Genomic DNA, 24322 nt, shown 5'->3' with positions numbered 1-24322 from the left:
TCACGAGGGCGGGGTGGGCCCAGGCATGTAGAGGAAAGAATATCGGCTGAGGAGTTGGCAGACCTGATCGCAAATCCTCCTGGGGACTCAGTTTCCATTTCTGAGGAGTGGGGGCAGCCCCATGAGTGGTTTGAGGATCGTCCGGGGTACCGGCTAGGAAATTGCTGTGGAACGCAGGCATGTGGGAGGGACCGACATTCGGGGCCATCTTTGGGGGGCCCCGGGTGAGTGCCCTCCCCTGCCCCCAGGCCCATGCTCACCTACCGCGTGGATGCCGACAAGGGCTTCAACTTTTCGGTGGGCGATGATGCCTTCGTGTGCCAGAAGAAGAACCACTTCCAGGTGACGGTGTACATCGGCATGCTGGGCGAGCCCAAGTACGTCAAGACGCCCGAAGGCCTCAAGCCCCTTGATTGCTTCTACCTGAAGTTGCACGGAGTGAAGGCAGGTTTGGGGGCTCAGCAAGGAGGGCTGGGCAGGAGGGCCAGGATGGCGTGAGGGCGTTGAAAGACCCCAAGGCGAAGCTCCCCCGGCTAAGCCCTGCCACCCTGCCTTTCCTCCCTGTGCCTGCCCCTAATTGTCAGGCTCCTCTGCCCTCTGCTCAGTTATGTTACTTGTTTCCTTCTCTACCCTGGGCCCCCCAAGTCTGTGTCCCTAGCCGAGACCTCTCTCCTGACCCCTCTGTCAGCTGCCTCAGCTCCACATCCCAAGATAAACCCCCCATGAGCTCACCCCTCCCCCTGGGCTCCCCGCTCAGGGAAGAGGGCCCCAGGGCCCTAGTTACCCAAGCCGTGAGTCTGGGGGCCCGCTTGCCCTCGCCTCACCATACACAGGGCCCTGCTATTCCCTTGACACGGTCCCCTCCTCTCCTCTCCTCTCCTCTGCCTCTCCTGGGACCAGGCCATCCCCTCTCCGTGTCTGAATGCCTAAGGCAGCTTCCACTCTGGCTCCTGACTCCTGTTCCACCTGAGACACGGTGGGCACCACACTCGCCATTCTTCCAAGGCTCCCAGTGCCCTCCCAGTAGAGCCCCCCCTAACTTCTAAGCTGAGCCCCCAAAAGCCTTCGGGATCCAGTCCTTCACTCCAGCCCTGCCATTTGCTGGGCCCCAGACACGGCCCTGTCTTTCCTCTGGTGGCTCCCTTTCTCTGGGATGCCCTCCCAACGCCCATGCCCTCCCTCCTCTGCTGGCTGACTGCCCCTTAACCTTCACTGTGCACTCTGCTGCTGTCCCTGGCCCTTGGGGACACTTGCCTATCTCTACTCTTAGAGGCCCCTCCCCTGTGACCCCCCCAGCACAACCACAGTGGCTGTTGATTTTGAGACCGTGAGCTCCCAGGGGACACGGCCGCATGTGTCTCCTTCAGTGTCATGAGGGGCCAGTGCTCGTGGAGGGGTTGAGGGGACGTGGGTGTGGGACAGGGTCTGGGGAGGGCGTGGGTTTGGGTGTGAGCAAGTGTTTATGGAGGCCGGTTTGGGGCGTGTGCTTGGAGGTGGGGGAGGGTGTGGATGTGGAGGTGGGGGCTGTGAGGGTGACTGGAGTGTGTGTGCGTGGGGGAATGCCTGCAGAGGTGGGGGGAGCGATGTGGGTGTGCACCTATGTCGGGGAAGGCACCGGAGTTTGTGGCAAGTGAGGCTGAAGGGCGGCAGGACCAGGCGGGGAGCAGGGGGCCCTGAGGTGCCACTGGACTCTGCTCCTCGCCCAGCTGGAGGCCCTGAACCAGTCCATCAACATCGAGCAGTCCCAGTCAGACCGAAGCAAGCGGCCCTTCAACCCCGTCACGTGAGTGTCTGACCCCGTGGGACGTGGTACCTGCAGCTGGCTTGGGAGCTGAGGGGGGCCCCGCAGGCACCCACCGTGTCTACCTGCCACACACTCCTGACCTGGCGCCCCCCCTGCTGGCCTGCCTCTCCAATACCCGCCTCCCTGCCCCCTGAGCACCCCGCCCTTCCTCTGCAGGGTCAATCTGCCCCCTGAGCAGGTCACGAAGGTGACTGTGGGGCGGTTGCACTTCAGCGAGACCACCGCCAACAACATGCGCAAGAAGGGCAAGCCCAACCCTGACCAGAGGTGAGCAGGCTAGACCCTGCCCCGGGGCCCTCCGTTTCTGAGGAGGAGGGGCAGGGAGATACCACCCTGTGTGGCACAGAGTCCCACAGACCGACCCGTGTTACAGATGAGGGACTTGAGACTCAGAGCCCTCAACTGACTTGAGGACGGGACAGCAGAAGCCTGGCTTCTGATTAAGGAACCGCTCTGTGGCTTCCTAGCTGTGGGCCCTGGGGAATTTCTGCCCCCTGGTGGAGACTCACATTCCTCCTCTGTAGGATGAGGTGTTAATGCCCACTTCCTGGGGGTGCGGGGAGCCTGTGGGAGATGACTGAGTGGCAGTTTTGTGCACTGTACCTCTCCCCGGGAAGTGTGGCTGGTGGGCAGGGGCAGGTGGGGCCGGACCCTGGGTGCCTCTAAGAGCCCTGTGTGCCCCAGGTACTTCATGCTGGTGGTGGCCCTCCAGGCCCACGCACAGAACCAGAACTACACGCTGGCTGCCCAGATCTCGGAGCGCATCATCGTGCGGGTGAGGGCCACCTTCTCCCAGGGGGTTGAGAGTCCTCCTCAGAGTGGGGAGAAACAGCACCCAGGAGAAATACTGGGGTACTGGGGAGTCAGGAGCTGGAGTGCTGATCCTGTTGTGCACTGGCTGTGCGGCCTTGGGCAAGGCTCCCACCCTCTCTGGGCTGCAGTTGTCTCCTTCACAGTAAAGCATGGAGGTGGACAAGAGCTGGTAGCCTTCTGAGATCCCACTAGTGACTGAGAGTTGCCACAATGGGAGGGACAGTTTAAGTTGGGCATGGTGGGGTGAGGAGCCCTGGCTGGAGCTGGAGGGGTGGCTGCGGGGCTTCCCCCTTTCCCAGGGCGCTGCAGGCCCCCGTCCCCCAGGACTGATCCAACCGCAACTTGCACTAGGCCTCCAATCCAGGCCAGTTTGAGAGTGACAGCGACGTGCTGTGGCAGCGGGCGCAAGTGCCCGACACCGTCTTCCACCATGGCCGTGTGGGCATCAACACGGACCGGCCAGACGAGGCGCTGGTCGTGCACGGCAACGTCAAGGTCATGGGCTCGCTCATGCACCCCTCAGACCTGCGGGCCAAGGAGCACGTGCAGGAGGTGGGGGCGGAGCTGTGGGCGAGGGGCGGGGCGAGCCGAGCTGCGAGGGGAGGGGCTGGTGGCAAGGGCGGGCTGCGAGGGGCGGTGCTGCTTGTGTGGGCGGGGCTCGTGGGAAGGGCGGGGCCAGATGGAGGGGTGGGGCTGCAGGGGAAGGAGGAGGGGGTGGCAGGCCCTGGATCTCTGCATCAGGGGACCCAGGTAGCAGGGTCTCCTCTCCACACTGCAGCCTCGGGGCTGCCGCCCTGCAGGGCTCCGGGGCCCGCTCCCGACGGGCCCGGGAAGGGAGGGGTTCAGTCTAGGTCCTGGCTCCCGCACAGGTGGACACCATGGAGCAGCTGAAGAGGATCTCGCGCATGCGCCTGGTGCACTACAGATACAAGCCGGAGTTTGCCGCCAGCGCTGGCATCGAGGCGACCGCGGCGCCGGAGACGGGTAGGGACCGGCCTGCGCGGATGGGGCTGGGGTCCGGGAACCCAGTAACCTCAGCCCTCGGTAACCCAGCCCCTGTCCTCTGGCAGTTCTGTGTCCCTGTCTTCTGGAAACCCTACTCTCGGGAACCTCTCCCCTTGACTTCTGGAACTCCGCCCCCGGGAATCCCGCCCTCTAGAAGTCCCGCCCCCAGCCCCTGGGAAAACGCGCCTCCCCAGGACCCGGGTACCTTGCCCCTTGACATTGGAAGCCCTGGAATCGGGGTCCTGGCATCCTCGCCCTTTGGCTCCCTAGATGATTCCTGCCTTCATCCTCCTGGATCCCTGCCCCCTTCCCCTGAGTTCCCCCTGGATTCCTTACTCCCAGGAATCCGCCTCTCCCTTCAGCCCCGGGAACCCCACACCTTGACTCCCGGGGAACTACAACCCTGTGAACACTTCCGTGGGAAGTGGAAGCCCCTTGCTTCAAGGCTCCTTAGAACCCAAATCTCTAGCCCGCAGAACTTCGCCCTCTCTAATCCCTGCCCCCTCCTTACATTAGACTTGTCCCTCCCCAGGTGTGATCGCCCAGGAGGTGAAGGAGATCCTGCCTGAGGCCGTGAAGGACACTGGAGACGTAGTCTTTGCCAATGGGAAAACTATAGAGAACTTCCTGGTGGTGAACAAGGTCTGCAGGGTGGGGGAGCTGGAGGGGACCTAAGGGGCAGAGGGATGCCAGCTGGAAGGCATTCGCCTCCTCCATAGAGATGGGGGCACTGAAGTGCAGAGGCAGGAGCAGCCCAACTCTCTCTCATGATGCCTCCAGGGCCCCCTCCCCACCCCCCAGGGAAGGGGAGGGCGTTCAGCGCGGGAAGCTGGGGACTTGCGCTCTATGGCTGTGTGGTCAAGGGCAAGAGCAGCCTCGCTGAGGGTCATTGCCTTCTCTGCAAAAGGAGGGAAACAGTAGTAACTGCCAAGACATTCTCCTGTGGTTATTGCAAAGCTTACACATGTGGTTTATTGTGAGGATGATGTTTGTAACTTACCTGGCGTGAGGCTGGGCACCGAAGAGCATGTTGTATGTTTCAGCCTCTGCTGAATAAAAGTGCTGAAGTCTGAGACACCATGTTCATTGGAGCGGGGAGGGCAGAAGGCCAGAGCCTCCGAGAGATGGAGAGTTCCGATGAGCAGGGTGGGGGCTGTTCAGGCAGGCTGGATGGCCCAGGCAAAGGTGCAGAGGTGGGGATGCTATTTGGGCCCACAGAGAGCGGTGGGAGCTGAGGCTGGCCTGCATAGGGAGGCCTGGAGGGGCTCCTCTTCTGCTCCCCACTGGGCCTGTAGCCTGGGGCTCCCAGGAGCTGACTGTGCCCTCAACATTGGCCCATTGGCTGTGGCAGGAGCGCATCTTCATGGAGAACGTGGGTGCTGTGAAGGAGCTGTGCAAGCTGACCGACAACCTGGAGACACGCATTGATGAGCTGGAGCGCTGGAGCCACAAGCTGGCCAAACTGCGGCGACTTGATAGTCTCAAGTCCACTGGCAGCTCAGGCGCCTTCAGGTGGGGGCATGGGGTGGGGGAGGGCAAGACCCCCTTCCCAGAGGCACCTCTTACCCTGGCTCTCTTGCTGCAGCCATGCAGGGAGTCAGTTCAGCCGGGCAGGCAGCGTCCCCCACAAGAAGAGGCCCCCCAAGGTGGCCAGCAAGGTGAGGGTGGGCAGGAATGGGGGGCAAATAGACCAGGGGCCTCCCCATCCCCCATAGTGTCTCCTTCCAGCTTGCATCTCTCCAGGCTCACTGACTCCACGCGCTTCCCCTCTCTTCCCAACCCTCTGGCCCTCCCAGCCTCCAGTTTCTCTTTCTCACCCTCTGCCCCCGGGGGGAATGAGTAGACCTTGGCTTCCCCACCTCCAGCAGAGCCCACAGTAGACGAACCCGTGGGCTCCCTAAGTCTGGACCTTGTCTGCTTCTTCCCCTTTTCTTCCTGGTCCTCAGTCATCGTCTGTGGTCCCAGACCAGGCCTGCATCAGCCAGCGCTTCCTGCAGGGAACCATCATTGCCCTGGTGGTGGTCATGGCCTTCAGGTGACTTGTCCTCTAGGCTCTGGGGGTGCTGACTGGGGGAGTCGAGCTGCCCATGGGCCCAGGCCTGGGGGAAGAGGAAGATGTGACCTGGGAGACCAAGTGGCTGAGGTCTTGCGGAAGGAGGTGGGCTGCCTTGTGCTGTCTTGTCCCTCAGGGCTGGGGAGACCAGTGTACCCCTGGGGGCCCAGCCCCTGGGCCCAAGGACCACAGGCCTTACCCTAGAGAGAGGGCACTGGACGGTGGCTCCAGCTCTAACTGTGGCCCTTTTCTGTGGCTCCCAGCGTGGTGTCCATGTCCACACTGTACGTGCTGAGCCTGCGTACTGAGGAGGACCTGGTAGAAACTGATGGGTATGTCCCTGGCGGTCCGGCTGTGGCCAAGCTGCCAGGCCAAGCGGGGCTTCGGTGGGCCGCCCAGGGTCAGAGGAGCTAAGGAGGCTGTGTCCTCTCAAGGGGGTTTCCCAGGGTCTCAGCCTGCTGGGGGCTGGTGTGAGTGGGTGGGAAGGGCTCCCTAGGAGGGGAAGCTGTTTTTCCCAGTTCCTGCTGAAGCCGATATTTCTCTGTGGTCTACTCAGTGCTCCTCCGGGTAGCTGGGCCTGAGTCAGTAGCATCCAGGGGGCCCAGGCTGGAACAGGGTGGGAGGAAGGAGGGCCAGGGTGGGAACTTGGGCTCTGCCCCCTGTCACCCGCAGCTCCTGGGCCATCTCTGACTGTGTCTTCTCTTCTCTCCTCCCCGGTGCCTGTCCCCTCCTTTCCTCTCTGCTGCTCCTTAGCTCTTTTGCCGTGTCTACTTCCTGTCTTCTGGCCCTGCTCCGGCCCCAGCACCCTGGGGGGAGCGAGGCCCTGTGCCCATGGTACGTGTGTGGACCAAGCCCCCTCCCTCTTGCCTCTGGCTCCTGCCTCCTTTCCACCTTCCCTGTTCACCTCCTCCTGCCCCTCCTGCTTCTCCGGGACTCCCAGGTCTCCCCGCTCCTGCTCTCCCAGCCCCTCTGAGCTCAGCCCACCCTTCCCCAGCAGGTCCAGCCAGAGCTTTGGGACCACTCAGCTCCGACAGTCCCCTGTGACCACTGGGCTGCCAGGCACACAGCCCTCTTTGCTGCTGGGTGCGTAGCTGGGGTGGGTCTGGAGATAAGGGATGGGGGAGAGGTGGCTGTTTTCTGGCTGGGGGGCTGTGCTGCTCCCCTCTGGCTCACACAGCTTCTGGCCTCCTTCCTCAGTTACCGCCGGCCTGGTCAGCTCAGCTCCGGGTCCAGCCATACGCACTGTGGACCTGTGCTTCAGCCGCCCCTGCCCGGTCGTCTGCTGCTCCTCGTCCACCCCCAGCCCTACTCTTGCCCCTAGTCTTGGCCCCAGCTCTAACCCCAGTCACGGTCTCAGCCCCAGTCCCAGCCCCTCCACCAACCGCTCAGGTATGGCTATCTTGGGGCCAGGCTTGGGTTGGGAGGTGGTTTGTGTGAGTCCAGAGAAAGGCCCCCAAGACTCACTGGTGGGAGGGTCTCCTGGAGCCCAGAATAAGGCTCTGCAGAAAGACTGGGAGGGAACCAAGAGGCATATGGGAGTCACCTAGAGTCTGCAGGGGTCCTAGAGACAGCTGAGCAGGAGGCAGCCAGTTCCCTCTTCTCAGCCTGTCCCTGGTTCTCTCCACAGGCCCCAGCCAGATGGCCCTGCTGCCAGTCACCAACATCAGAGCCAAGTCCTGGGGCCTGTCAGCCAATGGCATTGGCCACTTCAAGCATTCAAAGAGCTTGGAGCCTGTGGCTAGCCCTGCAGTCCCCTTCCCTGGGGGGCAGGGCAAAGCCAAGAACAGCCCCAGCCTCGGTCTCCATGGCCGGGCCCGCCGAGGAGCCCCCCAGCCTGGCCTGAGCCCTGTTCAGCCCACTCAGGCCCAGGACCAGCCAGGTACATGCTCTGCCGCCCCACCTCTCAGCCCAGCCCAGCAAGGCTCCCTCGCCAGGGCCCATTTCAGCCCAGTCACGTGAAGGCCTGGGTGCAGAACTGTCAGTCAGCAGACGTTTGCAGAGCATTACTAAGTACCAGGACTCAGGCCTGGAGCCTCAGATAGATCGCCTCATTGATTCCTCATGACACTCCTGCAAGACAGGAACTGTCCCATGGTTCAGAGGAGGAAATGGAGACTTAGGTAAAGTGACTTGCCCAGGGTTGTACAACCTGTCCGTGGCAGAGCTGGAATTTGATCCCAAGTTGGCCTGACTCCAGGCCTGCCTCCTTCTGTGTCACCATGCCAGGGCAAGGAGGGTGCTGTACAGGGTCCCCCCAATTTTTCCAAACCTCAAACCCTTGGTTTTAACAAAGCCAGAGAATGCTTTATTGCAGAGGTTTTCAAACCAGGCTCCCTCTGAGGGCTGCCCTGCAGGTTGAAGGGGAGGCCAAGAGCCAAGAGCCTTCAGCCTGGTGGCAATGCTCCAGGTACTGGGCCTCCTCATCAACTTTCATTTGGTGAGTTTTGTGGCTTAAAAAAAAAAAGAAGCTTTGAAACTGTGGCTTGCCGAGTCTGAAGTTCAAAGTGATGAGGGAAACCCCATGGGTGCATGCTCACCAGACAGCCATTTCCTGGGCCTCTGCTCTGTGGCTGGCTCTGTACAGGGCCCTGGGGGTGATGGAGACAGACATGCCCCGCCCCCAAAGAGCTCACAGACACCGAAACGCAGGAGAGTGTGAGGCTCTGAGGGGACGTGCAGGCAGCTGGGCACCTGGGGAGGGCACTCTGTCGAGGCTGGGGTGGGGAGGTGATCAAGGAAGGATCTGGAAGGTGACGTTGGAATTAAGTGTCTGAAGGACAGTGAGAGTTCACCCAGAAGAGGAGTGGGAAGGGCCCTTTCCATCTTGTCTGTATGTGATACCCGTCCATGGGTCCATGGGGTGTTCTGGGTCCTGCTGGGGTCCTTGGGTGTCTCTTGGAGCTGAAAATGGACCAGGTCTAGCAAATACTCAGTGGCTAGTGGCCCCAGCTTCCCCCTCTTGGGGGGGATGGTCAGGCAGCAGCAAGCCTGTAGGTGAACTGAGATAAACAAGAAAGCCTTGTGCCCCCCACCCCACCGTCACCCTTCAGTCCCACCCAGCCAGCCAGTCTGTGGCGGGTTGGTCCAGAGAGGGCCACACGCAGTGGTGTGCTGGTGTTTAACAGTTGGCTCTCGGGGTGGGGGTCGGGGAAGCCCTGATTTGCCTGTGTGAATACTCCCACTGTGGCTGATTTCAAGCTACCAAGTTGACATCACTGAAGCCAGAGCTGGGCAAAGATGTGTGCGATGGGGAACACAGGCCTGAGGGGCAGGCTCCTCTACAGCCCTGGCAGGGGATATGGAAGAGCCATCCCTGCTCCTGGGCATTCTGGTTCTGTCAAGCAGGCAGACCTCAGGCTCATGGGAACCGGCTGGTGCTCGGGCTGCTAGGGAAGAGGGTGGTGTGACCCCAGCCATTGTGGGGGTCTGGAAAGAACAACCTGGAACTTATTCATCCTAAGGTGGGAGTGACCGATCCCAGTCTGGCAAGGAAAGGCTTGGCTGCTTCTCATTTGTGTCCTGCCTTGTCACCCTGCTCCCTGCCCCAACGGCCTCTCTCCTTGCAGACCCAGTGCCCTCCCTGACCTCCATCCAGGTGCTGGAGAATTCGATGCCCATCACCTCCCTGTACTGCGCCCCAGGGGATGCCTGCAGGTGGGCCTGGCTCCCTCCCTTCACCCCAAGGACAGGTTCCCTCAGGTGACATGAGCTCAGGCAGCACAGATGTCCAACTCTTGTTCCCCTCAGGGAGGAGCTTCCCCCCCAAGGCGGGGCAGCCCCTTTCTAGGCCCTCGAAGGGCTCCAGTGTAGACTGGGGGCTGAGGAGTCGACGGGGGGGGGGCCTTCAGCAGGCTGGCCTTGGGCTAAGGAGCCAGCTTTGCCCTTTCAGGCCTGGCAACTTCACCTACCACATCCCCGTCAGCAGCAGCACCCCGCTGCACCTCAGCCTGACCCTGCAGATGAAGTGAGTGCCAGCGCCAGGGAGCAAGGGCTGCGGTGGTCCTGGGCAACTTGGCGAAGGGGGCCTGGGAGGGATGATGCTAAGTTTATCGCCTGCCCCATCCTTCACTGGCTCTGGGACCCAGGCAATCTCTGGGCTTCAGCGCTCCTGTAAAATGGGCTGCTGCCTCCCGGGGGTGTGAAGACCACGCGGGATGGTAGGTGGGGAAGGGCCGGTAGCTGTTAGGACCCTGACTCTTATGCCTCCTTCTCAGGTTGTGGGATGTGGTGGCTGTTTCAGTGGGGCAGGGCGGGTGGAGTGGAGGGCTGGCTGGGCGGGGCTGGCGCTGAGGAACTCGGAAGCCCACTTCCTTGCTGACTGGCCTTCCCCCAGCTCCTCATCTCCCGTGTCCGTCGTGCTGTGCCGCCTCATGTCAAAGGAGGAGCCGTGTGAGGAGGGGGGCTTTCTGCAGAGCCTTCACACCCACCAGGACACCCAGGTAGGGGCCAGCTAGGCCCCAGAGCTTCCTCTGCCCTGGCACAGCTGGGCCCCCAAACAGGAGAGGGGAGGGAGCCAGGGCTCAGAGTGAAGGCGGCTCCATAAGGGACACTTCAGGGCCTGGGCCTCTGTGCCTTGGGGAGGGGGGCATGCGTGCACCTTGCTGCTGAGCATCTTCTCAGCCCTGTCCCTGCTCTGTCCCATCCTTGGCCCTGTCCCGACAGAGCCTGGGGAAGAAAACAGCTCCATGAAGACCAACTGGAATGAGTGCAGTGGTGGGGACAGGGCGGGTGTCCTCGGCACCCACAGCAGGGAGAGCTAACCTGGTCTGGTCTCAGGGTCAGGACAGCCACCCACAAAAGTCATGTTTAACTAACACGAGACCTGAAGGATGATTTGGGGTCAGCTGGGGAAGGAAGAGGACGGTGCCTCAGGAGAACAGCACGTGCAGAGATCTGGAAGCCAGGGAGGGCGCCGCCTGCTGGCAGGGCTGGAACTGTGTGTGTAAGGGCTGAGAGTCCGGGGACAGCAAGAAGCCCGCCCTCAGGCTCAGGCTGGGCAAGTGGCATGGTTCGAGCTATGATTTTGGAAGAGCCCTTGGGCTACATGTAGAGGGCTAGCTCCTGCTCCGGGAACCAAACGGCTGGGTCCCTGTCACTGGCCACGTGACCCAAAGTTGTGACTCTCAACACAAATGAAGGAAATTTCTTCTCATCCATTCATGTGTTTATTCAACCAGTATCTGTCAGGGCCTCCCTGTCCCAGGCCCAGTGCTGGGCCAAGCTGTGGGGAGACAGAGCTGGGGTAGACATGGGCCTGGCCTTCCAAGAATGCCTTCTCTAGCTGGGGAGAAAAGATGTGCAGAAAGTAACCTGAGTAGAGGATGGAGTGAGCGAGCCTCAAAAGGGGCCCAGGCCCTGTGACCTTGCAGAGAAGACAGCACCTGAGTGGAGGGAGAGCCTGGCCGGATGCTCCTTAGACGGGGAGCTGAGGCCTGAGCCCACAGAGTATAGGGGCCAGGTAGGAGGTGGGCCAGCTGCATGCGGCCAGGCCTCACGCTACCCGGCAAGGGCGAGCATGAGAGACCTGGGTTTGAATCCCAGCTCTGCTGCGTGTCCACTGGTGATTTTAGGCAAGCAACTCAGTTCCTTCATCTAGAAACAGCATCACCTTATTGGGGTGTGGTGAGGATGGGGTCAATGAAATACTTGGATGTGCCTGGAGCATAATGGGTGCAAGGGAAGGGAGGCAGGGGCCAGGGGGCACGGCTGTAGACTTGAAGGTATTTGGCATAGTCTGCATAGAGGGTGCCTGCCATTGCTTCCCAAAGCAGAACCTGCTCCCTCTGATCTCTCTGCTTTTACCCTTCAAAAACCTTGCTGAGAGTCCAGGGCTGTGATGGCTGTGGCGTGAGGGATGCTGGTTGGGATAGGGGCAGGGGCTATCCTGACCCTTCTTCCTTCTCTCTCCAGGGCACTTCCCACCAGTGGCCAGTAACTATCCTGTCCTTCCGTGAATTCACCTACCACTTCCGCGTGGCACTGCTGGTGAGCACAGACACCCCACCTGTCCCCAGAGGTCCAGGTACCTGTATCTCAAGTGTGGGGCTTGGGGAGGGGTGGGGGGGTTTGCAGAGCGCATGGAAGGACTTGGGACACAGTGTCAGGCAATGTGAGCAGGGGGAGTGCCTCCTGCCCTGCACCTCCAGAGCCGCCTCACCCATTCCTGCTGCCCTTCCACTCAGGGTCAGGCCAACTGCAGCGCGGAGGCTCTGGCCCGGCCAGCCACAGACTACTACTTCCACTTCTACCGCCTGTGTGACTGAGTTGCCTTCCTCAAGGCAGCACCACACCAGGGCCCGGGGGTCCCTGGGCGCCCCTTCCACACTGGATGCAATGGTGTTACACTGGAGCCTGCCGCCCGCCATCTCTCTGCCGTTCACTGGCACTCCCTCAGAGAGACTGAGCCGGGCTTGGCCCTCCCCGAGACTGGTGAAACTGGAAGTCCTCACACTGGAGTTGCTGTTCCTGCTGGTCGCCCCTCACACACCATGGAGGAAGCCAGAGAGAGACCTGTGGGGCCAGGACAGGACCAATTCACATCTGTCCAGATATGGTGGGTGGAGGGCTGGCTTCAGGTGCCCTGGAGGCAAGGGAAAGCCTGTGACTGTCCAGAGCCCACCCTCCCTGCCCCTCCTTTGAGACTGGGAGCCACCCGCTTTTGGAGAGGACCTGCCCACTTTTGAGAGCAGCGGGGGGCCTGGATGAGCCCTAAGAGACTTGGCTGGACCCATGAGTCGGCAGAGGGCAGACAGCCTTCATCCTCAAAGCTGCTCCCTGGGGGTGGCTAGGTGGTGGACGTTTGGGGTTTGCCTGTTACGCTGGACTTGGACTTATAAGCTTTAAGTGTGGCCCAGGAGGTCTCTTCTTTCCGGGCAAACTTGGCTCCTAAGAGCTCCCAGGACAGCTGAAGCCAGCCCTTGGATGGGCTGGAGACTGACCATGTGCCTTACGTACACTTAGTGCCTGGCTGAACCATGGGGGCCAGTGGGCCAGGTAAGCCTTGGACCCTTGAACCTGGAGTATCTGGGGAGGGAAGGTCCCGGTGAGTCCCCAGATGGCGTTGTTGCCCCATGGCCTGGACCCCTGGAGCTTCCAGAACTCACAGTAGTGTCAGTGACCCATCACTCTCTCTGAGCAGAGGAGCAGGAATCCCTACAGGGCAGTAGGCCGGTCTTGGCTGGTGGGTGGACGCAGACAGCTTTGGCTGTTGTTAATGAATTACTAAAATGCACTTAAACCAAGGGCAGGAGTGGAAGGAGGGAGATGGAAAGCCCAGGGTGGGCCAGAGCCCTGGGGGGCATGCTTGCAGACAGGGCCCTGGCTCTGATCCGTCCCACGGAGCCTCAAGACCATCCCACTCCTGACCACCATGCCTGGCCTCTCCCTCCACTCTTGTTTGCTGGTGGCCTCGTCTCCCCAAATCAGGGGCTCCTGTGCTGGGCTCGGACAGCGAAGCTGGAGGGACCCGTGCTTGGCAGGAGGCCCCATCTCTGCCACTCCTCCCAGGAGCGAAGCAGTGGGCCTGGCTTATGAAGTCTCATCGCAAGTGCCAACGTTAGTGGCACTTAGTGGGTGCCTGGAGCATTGAGGCCACATCCAGGCTCACGGAAGGAGGGTGGAAATCATTCAGCCATGTCTGCAGGGTTCAGGAAGGAGGCCGGGACTGACCCTCCTTGCTGTGATACTCTGCCACTTCGTTGGGAACCAGGCCTTGCCCCTCTCCTGCTTCCCATTCTCCGTTTTGAATGGGAGGCCTTTTGGTGGGGAAGCTGCATCTTGAAGCAGCCTGTGAACTGTGGGCCCCCTCTGCCGTAGATCTCAGAGCACTTCTCAGGATGGGGAAACACCAGGGGAATTTAGGGGACAGCAGGAGTACCCTGCCTCCCAGTCCCCTCTGCCACGTGGTCCCACCCCCTCAAGCTGACATAGGAATTACATGGCTCCGCACACCACGCAGGGGTGGAGCCTGACTTAGGACTACTCTGTTCTCCCTCCTCCCCCTGGGGGAACTCTCCCTGTAATGCCTTAAAACTGCCGAGACCTGCCCCTTGTAATAGGATTCTTGGGCTCCCTCAGTCGGGGTGCAAGTTCTTGGACTGCAGCCCCTCAGTCTTTAACTGGAAAGTGACCCTCCACTGCCCCCTGGAGCCCATGTGGACACAGTATAGCCCCAATCTGGTTAGCAGCTGGCTGTTTCCATGCCTGGGGAGGGGGTCCTCAGTGCAAGGATTGGGGCCAAGCTGGGGCTCCAAGCTGCTCGAGGGGGGTCAACCTTGGACCAAAGTTGCCTTAAGCCCAATAAGGTTAAAGTGCTTCAGGGAAGGCAAGTCAGCCACCTGCTGGAGGCTGACAGCAGCCTAGGTGGCACTAGTGAGCAGGGGTCTGGGCTCCATCCCCTCCCAGGGCCCAGCAGCCATCCCTCCCTCCCCCTCTCCCCTTTGGCATTTATTCCCGTAGCCACTGGGCTAATCTCCCCCAAGCTTCAAGCTGTACAGAGGGCCTCTCCATGCACAGTCCCCACCCACATTACCTCCCCCGCAAAAGCCTGCGTGTGCATAGAGCGCCCCCTCCCTCCCAGTTAACTCCCAGTTACTGTCCCTGAGCTTTGACTCATATTTATCGCGTACCAACTCTGACTCTGGAGTGGGCAGAGGGAAGCAGCCCCGGGCCTGCTTGCCTCCTGTCCCCTGAACTGTCCTTTTCTTCTGAAGTAAATATACGTATATAAATAAATGTATAAATACTGCTTTGTATCTGAGCTTGCCTCCCCGTCTCTTCTTGAGATTGTTCTGGTGGGAGATGGAGTCGCCTGTGGGGCCGGGACCAAGTGGAAGCTCTGGGGCCGCTGAGCCAGAGGGATGCTTTGCCCTCCGTTATCCTTCTTAGCTTCATGCAGGCTGGGGAACATGACTCAGCAGCTGCCTCGCCTAGCCACACCCCACAGACCTACAGCTGCCCTACTTGGGTTCAAAGTAGCCACATTAGGGAAAAGCCTTCCTGGGGACAAGCTGAGCCTCTTGAGGGTCCCCAGCTCAGAGAAGGGTGGCTACATTTAGAGGAGGGGACTGGCCCGGGGCAGACTTGCTTGGTGCGGGTTTCAGGAGAAGTTTGCTCTAGGAACAACAGACGAGGGTAGACCTGCCCCCTTCCTATCCACAGGTAGGCCTTCAACTCCAAGGACAAGACAGCCCTCCCACACCCGCCTCGCCCCTCAAAGGTAGAGGGCACGGCTTCCCAGGAGCAGGAACCGACTGAAAGGCAGAAGAGAAATGGGAAGGGGTGGGACTGGCACCCAGCACCAGCACCACCCCCACGCCGCAGAATGGGCACCAGAGGGACTGTCACACATCTGCCTTTATTGTGAGCAGCAGGTGGGACACTTCTAGCAATGGTAAAAAATTAATTTACAAAAGCAGGGATTCAGTGAAGCCGCCTGGTTGGAACCTGAAAGAGAGGGGTATCAAAAATGAGACCAAGGACCCTCATTTGACCCACTTTTCTCACTGAACCCCTATGCTCCGGGGGCAAGGGCTGGCAGGCACACTCCTTTGATGCTGGGCCACCGGGGCCGATTCTCAGTGACTTGTCTGGTGGATTATCTGCAGCAAGGGTTTTTGGTTTTTTAAAAATCACTTAGTCAAGATTTATTTCAATGACTGAAAACACCGAGGCTAACCGAGATGGTACTCCTTGCTGAAGTTCTAAGTCCCAGACCCTGACCCCCTTCTAGCCCACTCCCCAGGAGTCTCTCTAAGACAATGGTGTGACTTGCAAGATTGCAGCTGTGTAACCACGGGAAGCCTGTGCCCAAAGCCCTACGCAGGACACCCCAAAGCCCACCTGAGGCCCTGGGCAGTGTGGAGACCCCTGAATGGACAAGGTAGGTCACGCTCAGTTCAAATCCCCATTAAGGACAGGGAAAGAGGCACATGTGCCTGGCGTCCCCATCCACTCTGCTGAGTCTGTCTCCACTGCCCAAAGGGTCGTGCAGGCCTGAGGACCTGGTGGCTTCTCCAGTGTCCCACCCTGTCAGAGCTCTTACCCTTGGGGGCTCACACGTAGATGCCGACCCAGAGTAGCAAGAAGAGGACTCCAAAACCCATGAAGAGCGAGGCCACCAGAGAGATGAGGAGCTCTTTGTAGATATCCCGAGTGTACTTGGTGGAGGTGACCTCATAACTGGCAGGGCGATTAAGGAGAAGAAAAGGGATGGACTGCGCAGGGCAGGGAGCCTGGCCAGTGCACCTCTGGGAGAAAGGTCTGGGCTAAGGGCCTCTGGTGCTCCGTACCACCCCTCCACCACCCATGAAGAAAATAAGACCCAGAGAGGTTACGTCACTTGCCCCAGGTCACACAGCTAATGAGTGGCAGAGCTGGGACTAGCCCTCAGATCTCCTGACACCTCAGTGCACCCCTCCTTATACCAGTTTTCAACTTCAGGTCCCCTATCCCCAACCTCCAGTGCAGCCAGGCCCTCTGTTTACTATCCTGGAAGTCGGAAGAGCAAACTGAGCTCACCTGAACTTGGAAGATATGGGCACTACCTGACCTGGGACATCCAGAGCCTTCCCTTGACTTCCATCCCTCCCCCATCCTCATGCCAGAACAAAACTGACAGGGTGCATGTGCCCCGCGTGGTTTCTCCCTCGGTTTTCCACGTCACTAATTCTGGCCCACGGGCTGCTCAGCAAAAGGATACACAAAGAACCAGGCGGTGAAGAACATGCCAATGGCCAACAGCACCACAGTCAGATGGGGGAAGACAGCCGGGTTCACTGGGCTGGTGTATCTGCTCATGGCCTCAAGCTCCTAGGGGAGGACATGAGATCAGAGCCATCGAAGAATCCCACGACTTCAACCTGGGGGGACCACGGGGTCATCAAGGAGCCTCGGGCTGCTTGTGCCTGCTAAAGGCCTGTTTCAGCCTGGGAAATACGGAAATCCTTCAGAACCAACATCAGGTGATTCAGTGTGGGAAGGACAACAATTACATCTTACACAAAGGGGGCCCTTTGTCTTTTGCTAAGAAGGGGAGCTGAGAATCAGAGGCTGAAACACAGAAGGTGACTGATTAGCTATGCATCAGTGGTCCATAACATCACCTGAGGCCCCCCACCGCTATGAAAAAAACGTGATGAAACGCATGAACTCTGCCTGGGAAAAGCCACATATTAAAAAAAAGTCGGCCTATAATTTTAAGAGCTTTATGGACCCATATCTGTAGACCCCAAGCTAAGAATCCCTGTTGTAATTCATGCAGCCAGGACCAGTACCCAGATCTCAACTGCTAATTCTATAGTCTTCCCGCTACACGATTATGGAATCTCAGGATCTCCACGCGGAAGACATCAGTCAAAATTCTGGCTCTAGTGAATAACATGAGCCTCAGTAAGGAGTTACAATGATATCTGTCTCCCAGGGTTGACGTATGATTTAAGGAAGATGACAAACGTCAAAGGACCTAGCTCAGGGCCTGCCATAGAGTAAGCAGCTCATCAATAGGTGTTTGTTTCCTTCCCAAAGTTATGGGAAGATTATGAGATCATGCCAGTGAAAGAGGGCTGCAAACGTCAAGTTCGGTACAAATGTTAACTTCCATTGTCCACCCACCGGCCAACGCTTCTAAAACCCAGAACATAACAACTCGGGAGAAGTAAACTGATACTATTGTTCTAAGAGACACTGCAATTCAGTTCCGTACACATTTATGCCCCCCCTGAAAACGACAGACAATCGCTGCCATTTATGGAGCCTCCGATGGCAGGCCCTGTGTTTGGCACTGGGAATACAAAGATGAATAGACATCATCCCAGGGCTGGCTGCACGTCAGACGGTGGTCACTAGGAGGCGTGGCAGATAACAAAGAGGTCCGTGACACGTGGCGAGAGGTCTGTACCGAGGCTGCGGGAGCTCCCAGGAGGGAGCGGCCAAGTGCCCCAGAGACTTGGAAGTGCTTCACCAAGAAGGTGACATTTGCCCAGGGCCTTGTAGGATGAATACGAGTTCGGCAAGGGGAAGAACTTGCCAGGTAGAGAGAGCTTGAACACAGGTAACAGAGACAAAAGCTCGAAAGTCTTAAAAATGCACCTCAAGTCCCTCACCCTTAAAAATCGCGAGATCAAAACCTCAGCCTAAAGAGGCCACGGCAGGATGCTTCCCCTCCCCGCCCCTCAGCCCAAGCCGGAGGATACAGGAGCCTCCCGCTCTCGAGAGCTCGGGCGTCTGAGGTCTCTGCGAGAGAGACGGGGCGTGGGACGGGCACCGACGGGTCCCCACAGCCCTGTCGGGAACTCCCCTCAGCCCTCTCACCATTTTGCCGGGCTCAGGGTATCCGCCGCTCTGCCACCGGAAGAACACGTCGGCGGGAGCAGGCGCCCTGTTCGGCCGGAAGAGGAAGTGCGGCCGCGCCCTTGGCATTGTGGGACTTGTAGTCCTGTGGTTTCGGGTATAGAGGGAGCTGGGGACCTGCGGGGGCCTGATATGGAGTAGGGACAAGTGGTGGAGAAGGGTAGAGCAGGGTCGCTGAAAGAGTCCGTTCACCCTGGCGAGACTGTCGGCCGTGAGAGAAGCTGGCTGAGGAGATCGGGGCCTGAACTACACTTCCCAGGAGGCTGTGCACCGCGGCGGGTCACGTGACGGGAGCGCGGGCTTTGGAAGGCGGCTGAGCGAGAGGGTACCCGCGGTCGCGCTGAGAGAGGTGCTGGCTGAGGCTTGTTGTGGGGGACACCGGACCAAGCGCTCGCTGCCGAGGCCTCGCGCTCCAGAGGCCAGGTGAGACCCCACGGGAAGCGCCTCCGAGGGCGGCGGGGTCGGCTCTGCGTCGGGGGCCGTGGAGGGCCGTGTGCAGCGCGCGGAGCCGAGGCGAGGGCGCCGGGCTGCCACTTTCCCGCCGCGGGACGGTCGCGAAACCTCGAGCCTCTTTCTTCGTGTGTAGAGAGAGGATAATAGCTTCCCCTTTATAGCGACCCCTTTACGGGGTCGTTGTGTGTTTTGACTTAAGACCCTGGTTGAGAAATGTTTTTTAATCTTGACCCCTTTGCTGCCCATCTCTCTGGGATGCTGCGGGAGGATAACGGGCTGACAAGGCATTGTCCGCTCTGGACACGTGCTAGCAAAGCAGGCGGCTCGAGGCATGAGACAGGATCGAGAGGCTTCTGCGGGGGGAACGTTTGCAGAGCCCTTCGTGTATGTTCAGAGTTTCTCGTCTGTTATCTCAGTTAAGCCTGGCAGTCATTCTGCAAGACAACCGTGCTTATCATCTTATTTCCTACACGGGAAAACCAAACTTCACTACCTTAGTAATGTCCCACACTAAGTGATGTTACACCGATGGAGAATGGTGGCGCCTAAATGCAAGGCCACTGCCATTCACAAGGGAACTAAAATACGATGGACCTTCTAGAAGGGGCTACAGGATGGCGGGAGGAGGGCACAGCTGAGCGAAAGGGTCTTATCCCAGCCTTTCTCTTGGGTTCCCAGACTGAGGGTAGGTTGGGAGCTAGAGACTGGGTGATCTTGATGCCATGCTGGTGTTTGGACTTAATTAGAAAGAGGAATGTAACAGGATCGCTTATACTTTAGAAAGAACCCTGTGAAGGAAGAGGCAGAACCATCATAAGGCCTAGTATAATATTTGTTAGTGTTGGACACGTTCCACCAGTGGGTACATGATGACTTTAAGTGGCACCCCAAAAATCCTTTTTAATAGCTATATATTTAGGTATAACCCAGGTATGACACAGATATGATTGCTTAAGATGAGTTCTCCTTTTCACCAGAGTTCTTAAAAAATGGTGTCCATTTAAAGAAAATGTTAAGGGAATGAAAGTACAAGTTTTAGTTGGAAGTTGCAAAAATTAGGAAGGTGATTTGGGCCTGCCTGAAGTTTGGGAAACACTGCCCTAGGCGATATTTGGTAAGGGGCCTGAACCACAGAAGTGCCATCCTGGGCTGAGTGACTACAGCATGGCTAGATCAGGGCCTGGGGTGGAGTAGGAGCCGGGGAATTCATGGTTCAGACTCAGTGGTAGAGATAAAATACAAAACGAGAGTCTTAAAACTGCTGGCAACATCATGATCATGGAAGTGGTGGAAGCTCTTAAGTGCTGACGGGCTTCTGAAGGGAGATTAGAGCAGTCTCTGAGAAAGCCACATTACTCCCATGCAGGTGTGTTATTTTTGCCAGTCCTCCTTCAAGCCTGCCCAATCCGTCAGGGTCCTCGAGAGAAACAGAACAAAGAGGATATAGGATATGGATATATATATATATATATGTAAAGAGATTTATCCTAAGGAATTGGCTCAGCTGATTGTAGAGGCTGGCAAGTTTGAAAATTGAAGGGCAGGCCCGCAGGCTGGAAACTCAGGAGTTGATGCTGTAGTCTCGAGGCAGAATTTCTTCTTCAGGAAACCTCCATGTTTGTTCTCAAGACCTTTCAAGTGTCTGCGTGAGGCCCACCCATATCATGGAGGATAATCTCTTTTACTTAAAATCGACTGATTATAAATGTTAACCACATTTACAAAATACCTTCACAGCAACACTTGGTTTAGCGTTTGATGAAATAATTGGGTACTGTAGCCTAGCCCAGTTGACACACAGAACTAACCATCACAGCTGCTAAGAGGAGGTGAGCGGGAGGAATGAGCTGGGGCTGTTCAATGACTGGTGTAAAGGTGCAAAAGAGGAAGGAAGGTGTTGCTCATGAATTGGCAAGAAGATAGATGCTGGTGTGTTTATTTGACCTCTTTACACATTCAGCCGTGTATCATAGTTGCTCTCCTATCTATCACATCTCACCTCCTTTGTTTCGCCAGTATTTGCCTGTCCTTCAGGGCCCAGTTGTACTATTATGATCCCTGGACTCCTTAAGCTGGGCCAGGCACTCTTCTCTGGACTTGCCTGGTCCTTGATGCAGACATCTGTTGTAGCTCTGATTGCAGGCTAGCCCTATTGCTGCCTTAGCCACAAAACTTTAAGCCCCTCAAGGACATCAGCAGTGTCTTATTTCCCTTAGCACCAGTTCAGTTCCTGATGCTCAGGAAGCCTTAGTATTAATTGAGTGGACTCCCTTACTAAGTGTACATTTCTTGAGAATGAGAACTTTGTCTTGTTCATCTTTTCGTCTTCTGCAGTGCTGACGTGGTGTTCTTTCTGTTGTGCTGAATTTGTTTAGCTGAAGGCATGAAGTTGGTGAGATAGCGCTAGTTATAACCCCTGGTCCTTCTGCATCCTTTAAGTTCCTCCTTATCTTACTGGCCTTTCTTTTTTAGCTGCCCCTCCTCTGTGTTGCTATGGGAATTCAAGGCCTGGCCAAACTGATTGCTGATGTGGCCCCTGGTGCCATCCGGGAGAATGACATCAAGAGCTACTTTGGCCGCAAGGTGGCCATCGATGCCTCCATGAGCATTTATCAGTTCCTGATTGCTGTTCGCCAGGGTGGGGATGTGCTGCAGAACGAGGAGGGTGAGACCACCAGCCACCTGATGGGCATGTTCTACCGCACCATCCGCATGATGGAGAATGGCATCAAGCCCGTGTACGTCTTTGACGGCAAGCCACCCCAGCTCAAGTCAGGTGAGCTGGCCAAACGCGGCGAGCGGCGGGCTGAGGCAGAGAAGCAGCTGCAACAGGCTCAGGCTGCTGGGGCCGAGGAGGAGGTGGAAAAGTTTACAAAGCGGCTGGTGAAGGTCACCAAGCAACACAACGATGAGTGCAAGCATCTACTGAGCCTCATGGGCATCCCCTACCTCGATGCGCCCAGCGAGGCCGAGGCCAGCTGTGCTGCCCTGGTGAAGGCTGGCAAGGTCTACGCTGCCGCCACGGAGGACATGGATTGCCTGACCTTTGGCAGCCCTGTCCTAATGCGGCATCTGACTGCCAGCGAGGCCAAGAAGCTGCCCATCCAGGAGTTCCACCTCAGCCGGATCCTGCAGGAGCTGGGCCTGAACCAGGAGCAGTTTGTGGATCTGTGCATCCTGCTGGGCAGCGACTACTGTGAGAGCATCCGGGGCATTGGGCCCAAGCGGGCCGTGGACCTCATCCAGAAGCACAAGAGCATCGAGGAGATCGTGCGTCGGCTCGACCCCAACAAGTACCCTGTGCCGGAAAATTGGCTCCACAAGGAGGCCCAGCAGCTCTTCCTGGAGCCTGAGGTGCTGGACCCGGAGACTGTGGAGCTGAAATGGAGTGAGCCAAAAGAAGAAGAGCTCGTCAAGTTCATGTGTGGCGAAAAGCAGTTCTCTGAGGAGCGAATCCGCAGTGGGGTCAAGCGGCTGAGCAAGAGCCGCCAGGGCAGCACCCAGGGCCGCCTGGATGATTTCTTCAAGGTCACCGGCTCGCTCTCCTCAGCTAAGCGCAAGGAGCCAGAACCCAAGGGATCTGCTAAGAAGAAGGCAAAGACTGGGGCAGCGGGGAAGTTCAAAAGGGGCAAATAAATGTTTCCCCTCGTTAAGCCTCCTTGACCCCAGAATATTCGCCTTGCTGTACCCTCAAGAGCTAGCGCTAAAGAAACCGCCACGGGGGCAGGGAGGGGACTGCATCGCTTCTCCAGCACTACCCTCCTCAGTAGTGCTTTTCCCTTTTTTACTTGATCTTATGGCAGGAAAGCCACCGAGGTACTTGGTTTTTTTTCTTTTTTGCTCAGGAAAGTATGTCAGGCTCAAACCACCTCTCAGGCAGTTTAATGGACACTGAATCCATTGTCACTTGAAAGTGACAGCAACAAGTTTTGAAGAGGGGAGATGGGGATGAATGGTAAAGATAAATGACTGTACAGGATATCCTGGCTGGCCACCTGGTGGCTGGTGGGAGGTGATGGTGGAACCAGACTGCGCTGGTCTCTGGTTTGGCCTTGGCTCACCCTGAAGGACAGCCATCAGGAAGACCCAGTCGTAACCGATGGGAAGAGCCACTAAGAAATGAGACAGGCCTCTGCTAGAGTCCCTGAAGTTGGCAACAAGGGTTTGATGACTGGGTATGTGTCCTGGGGTGGGCAGACACTTGAACTTGCTATGTAACTTGAGTCTTTACATTTGTATTCAGAGGCGGAAGGTGGCAAAGTTCTCATGGCCTCTCTGAGGCAATCAACTGAGTTGAGACTTTGGAATAAGATGCTGTTTTCATGTGCTGTTTTTGTTTTAAAGGTATGAGGAGAAAGAGTCAATAAAATTACAAAAGTCACCAGAATGTCATGTTCATTGAGAACATTTGAAAACATCTTGAGTGCCCTAGGCTGCAGGTAGAATGTAATAACATGCTGGAATTGCGCCCTATTAACAGGTGGTTTGAGAGTGGCCACAAGATGGCGCCGTGCCCTATAGAATGGCGGGAGCAGCTTTGGCGGTATTTCAGCCGTTTGGAGGGGGTGCCTAGTTTTTCTTGCTGGGAAAGGAGTTTGAATAAATTGAATGGATTTCTGGTCTTCCGCCTACCGTGTAAGATAAAGGCACTTCTCCGAGACAGCCTTACAATTTAGATCAACTACTCCTAGCATCCAAGCATTTACTTTACCAGTTTGTAAATCGTGAATTTTACCATTCAAAAACCACTTCCTTGTTCCTTTTGTGCCATCAAATTCACGTTACTGTTTCTCATGGAGATGGAATGTTGTTGTACTTGGAAAATTTTGTAGTCTTCATAAAACTTCGTGGGGAGCTGTCCTGTTTGAGTTTCTTAACTTTTTAGCATTTCTATCACTTACTGCCATTTGAGATTATGAACAAGGACACTTAAGTGTGAGTGGCCTGAAATTTAAGTTGGCAACATTTTGACATTAAGCAGGTAGAAGACTAAAGACCAGTGGTTTTCAAAATTTTTAATGGAGCAACCTAGTTTTCAAGTGAAATCTTGCGTGGAATCTCAGGATATAAGAGCTCCTCTAGTTGAGGCAGGAATGGGATATAGTCTCCCCACAACGCCCTCATGACTAGGGGACTCAGTGGTGTAGACAGAAAGTTCTATCCCTTGCATCTGAGTTTTGTTCACTGCTCTCTCTAGCAGTTGATGACGAGTGAAACCGATTTCCCCATATTGAATCAAGCCGATTTATTTCCGCTCTTTTTTCTTCTAAGCCTGCAGTAAGGGGCCCCAGAGGCAGTAAGACTTCTACTCAGGGGTTATCGCTTTGGTGCAGTAGCTCTAGTTACGGGATTGCACCCTCTGGTTGTCAACCATGGAGAGTGGTTTGTTTTCCTCTGGTTTTTTGAAGTTGAGTTGCTTGGTCTTTTCTAGAAGTTTATTAACCACTGCCTACTGCAGGGAAAACCAGTTCTGCAAATTTCTGTTTAGCGTGTTCTAATCTTCTTGCTCAGAGACTGTTCTAGTAGGATGGACGTTAAAAGGCATTGCTTTGCAGTCCAGCTCTGAGGCACTGTGCCTGCAGAGAAAGATTTAGGCAAAAAGGAGACTTATGGGGACCACCCACTGAGATGAGAAATGAGTTACAGAGGGTGAGGGCATTGCCTCGTGATAGGAAGCGATGCAGGTAAAACCTGGCTTGTGAATCTAGGCACTGTAGCATCTGAACTTATGGAGATCGTGGGAAGGGGTTGCCTTTGCTTTTCCTTGCCGTGGACCACCTGTGCCTTGGTGTTTTCTGGAGGGTCCTGTTGTTCCTTCCTCTGCCCAAGGGGCTTATGCAAAGGGG

The 24322-nt window shown here is 57.1% G+C and overlaps 3 protein-coding genes across 3 annotated transcripts in view; 2 read left to right on the top strand and 1 right to left on the bottom strand.

Annotated features, from left to right (window-relative positions):
- Nucleotides 1-14427, top strand: part of MYRF (myelin regulatory factor) — a 34383-nt gene extending 19956 nt beyond the window's left edge. Inside the window, exons 8-27 of the mRNA XM_046644133.1 lie at nucleotides 249-444; nucleotides 1707-1783; nucleotides 1961-2071; nucleotides 2489-2579; nucleotides 2969-3169; nucleotides 3487-3601; nucleotides 4155-4264; nucleotides 4974-5134; nucleotides 5208-5280; nucleotides 5569-5657; nucleotides 5939-6007; nucleotides 6429-6509; nucleotides 6670-6758; nucleotides 6873-7064; nucleotides 7303-7554; nucleotides 9242-9329; nucleotides 9565-9639; nucleotides 10009-10114; nucleotides 11586-11660; nucleotides 11858-14427. Coding sequence (XP_046500089.1) covers nucleotides 249-444; nucleotides 1707-1783; nucleotides 1961-2071; nucleotides 2489-2579; nucleotides 2969-3169; nucleotides 3487-3601; nucleotides 4155-4264; nucleotides 4974-5134; nucleotides 5208-5280; nucleotides 5569-5657; nucleotides 5939-6007; nucleotides 6429-6509; nucleotides 6670-6758; nucleotides 6873-7064; nucleotides 7303-7554; nucleotides 9242-9329; nucleotides 9565-9639; nucleotides 10009-10114; nucleotides 11586-11660; nucleotides 11858-11938 — 2332 coding nt within the window. The 3' untranslated portion in view covers nucleotides 11939-14427. The remainder of the gene's footprint in view (nucleotides 1-248; nucleotides 445-1706; nucleotides 1784-1960; nucleotides 2072-2488; nucleotides 2580-2968; nucleotides 3170-3486; nucleotides 3602-4154; nucleotides 4265-4973; nucleotides 5135-5207; nucleotides 5281-5568; nucleotides 5658-5938; nucleotides 6008-6428; nucleotides 6510-6669; nucleotides 6759-6872; nucleotides 7065-7302; nucleotides 7555-9241; nucleotides 9330-9564; nucleotides 9640-10008; nucleotides 10115-11585; nucleotides 11661-11857) is intronic.
- Nucleotides 14428-15011: 584 nt separating this feature from the next.
- TMEM258 (transmembrane protein 258) lies at nucleotides 15012-18062 on the bottom strand. The gene is made up of 4 exons (XM_046644180.1): nucleotides 17985-18062; nucleotides 16375-16484; nucleotides 15718-15854; nucleotides 15012-15119 (listed from the first exon to the last, which is right to left on the bottom strand). The coding sequence occupies exons 1-3, from the start codon at nucleotides 17985-17987 to the stop codon at nucleotides 15728-15730; spliced, it is 240 nt and encodes a 79-aa protein (XP_046500136.1). The 5' UTR covers nucleotides 17988-18062; the 3' UTR covers nucleotides 15012-15119; nucleotides 15718-15727.
- Nucleotides 18063-18312: 250 nt separating this feature from the next.
- FEN1 (flap structure-specific endonuclease 1) lies at nucleotides 18313-22857 on the top strand. Its single transcript, XM_046643862.1, has 2 exons — nucleotides 18313-18446; nucleotides 20949-22857. Exon 2 carries the CDS (start codon nucleotides 20970-20972, stop codon nucleotides 22110-22112), a length of 1143 nt encoding a protein of 380 aa, XP_046499818.1. The 5' UTR covers nucleotides 18313-18446; nucleotides 20949-20969; the 3' UTR covers nucleotides 22113-22857.
- The last annotated feature ends 1465 nt before the right edge of the window (nucleotides 22858-24322 follow it).

This window comes from Equus quagga, chromosome 17 (assembly GCF_021613505.1).
Source record: "Equus quagga isolate Etosha38 chromosome 17, UCLA_HA_Equagga_1.0, whole genome shotgun sequence".
Classification (NCBI taxonomy): domain Eukaryota; kingdom Metazoa; phylum Chordata; class Mammalia; order Perissodactyla; family Equidae; genus Equus; species Equus quagga.
This window is presented reverse-complemented; position numbering and strand designations above follow the sequence as displayed.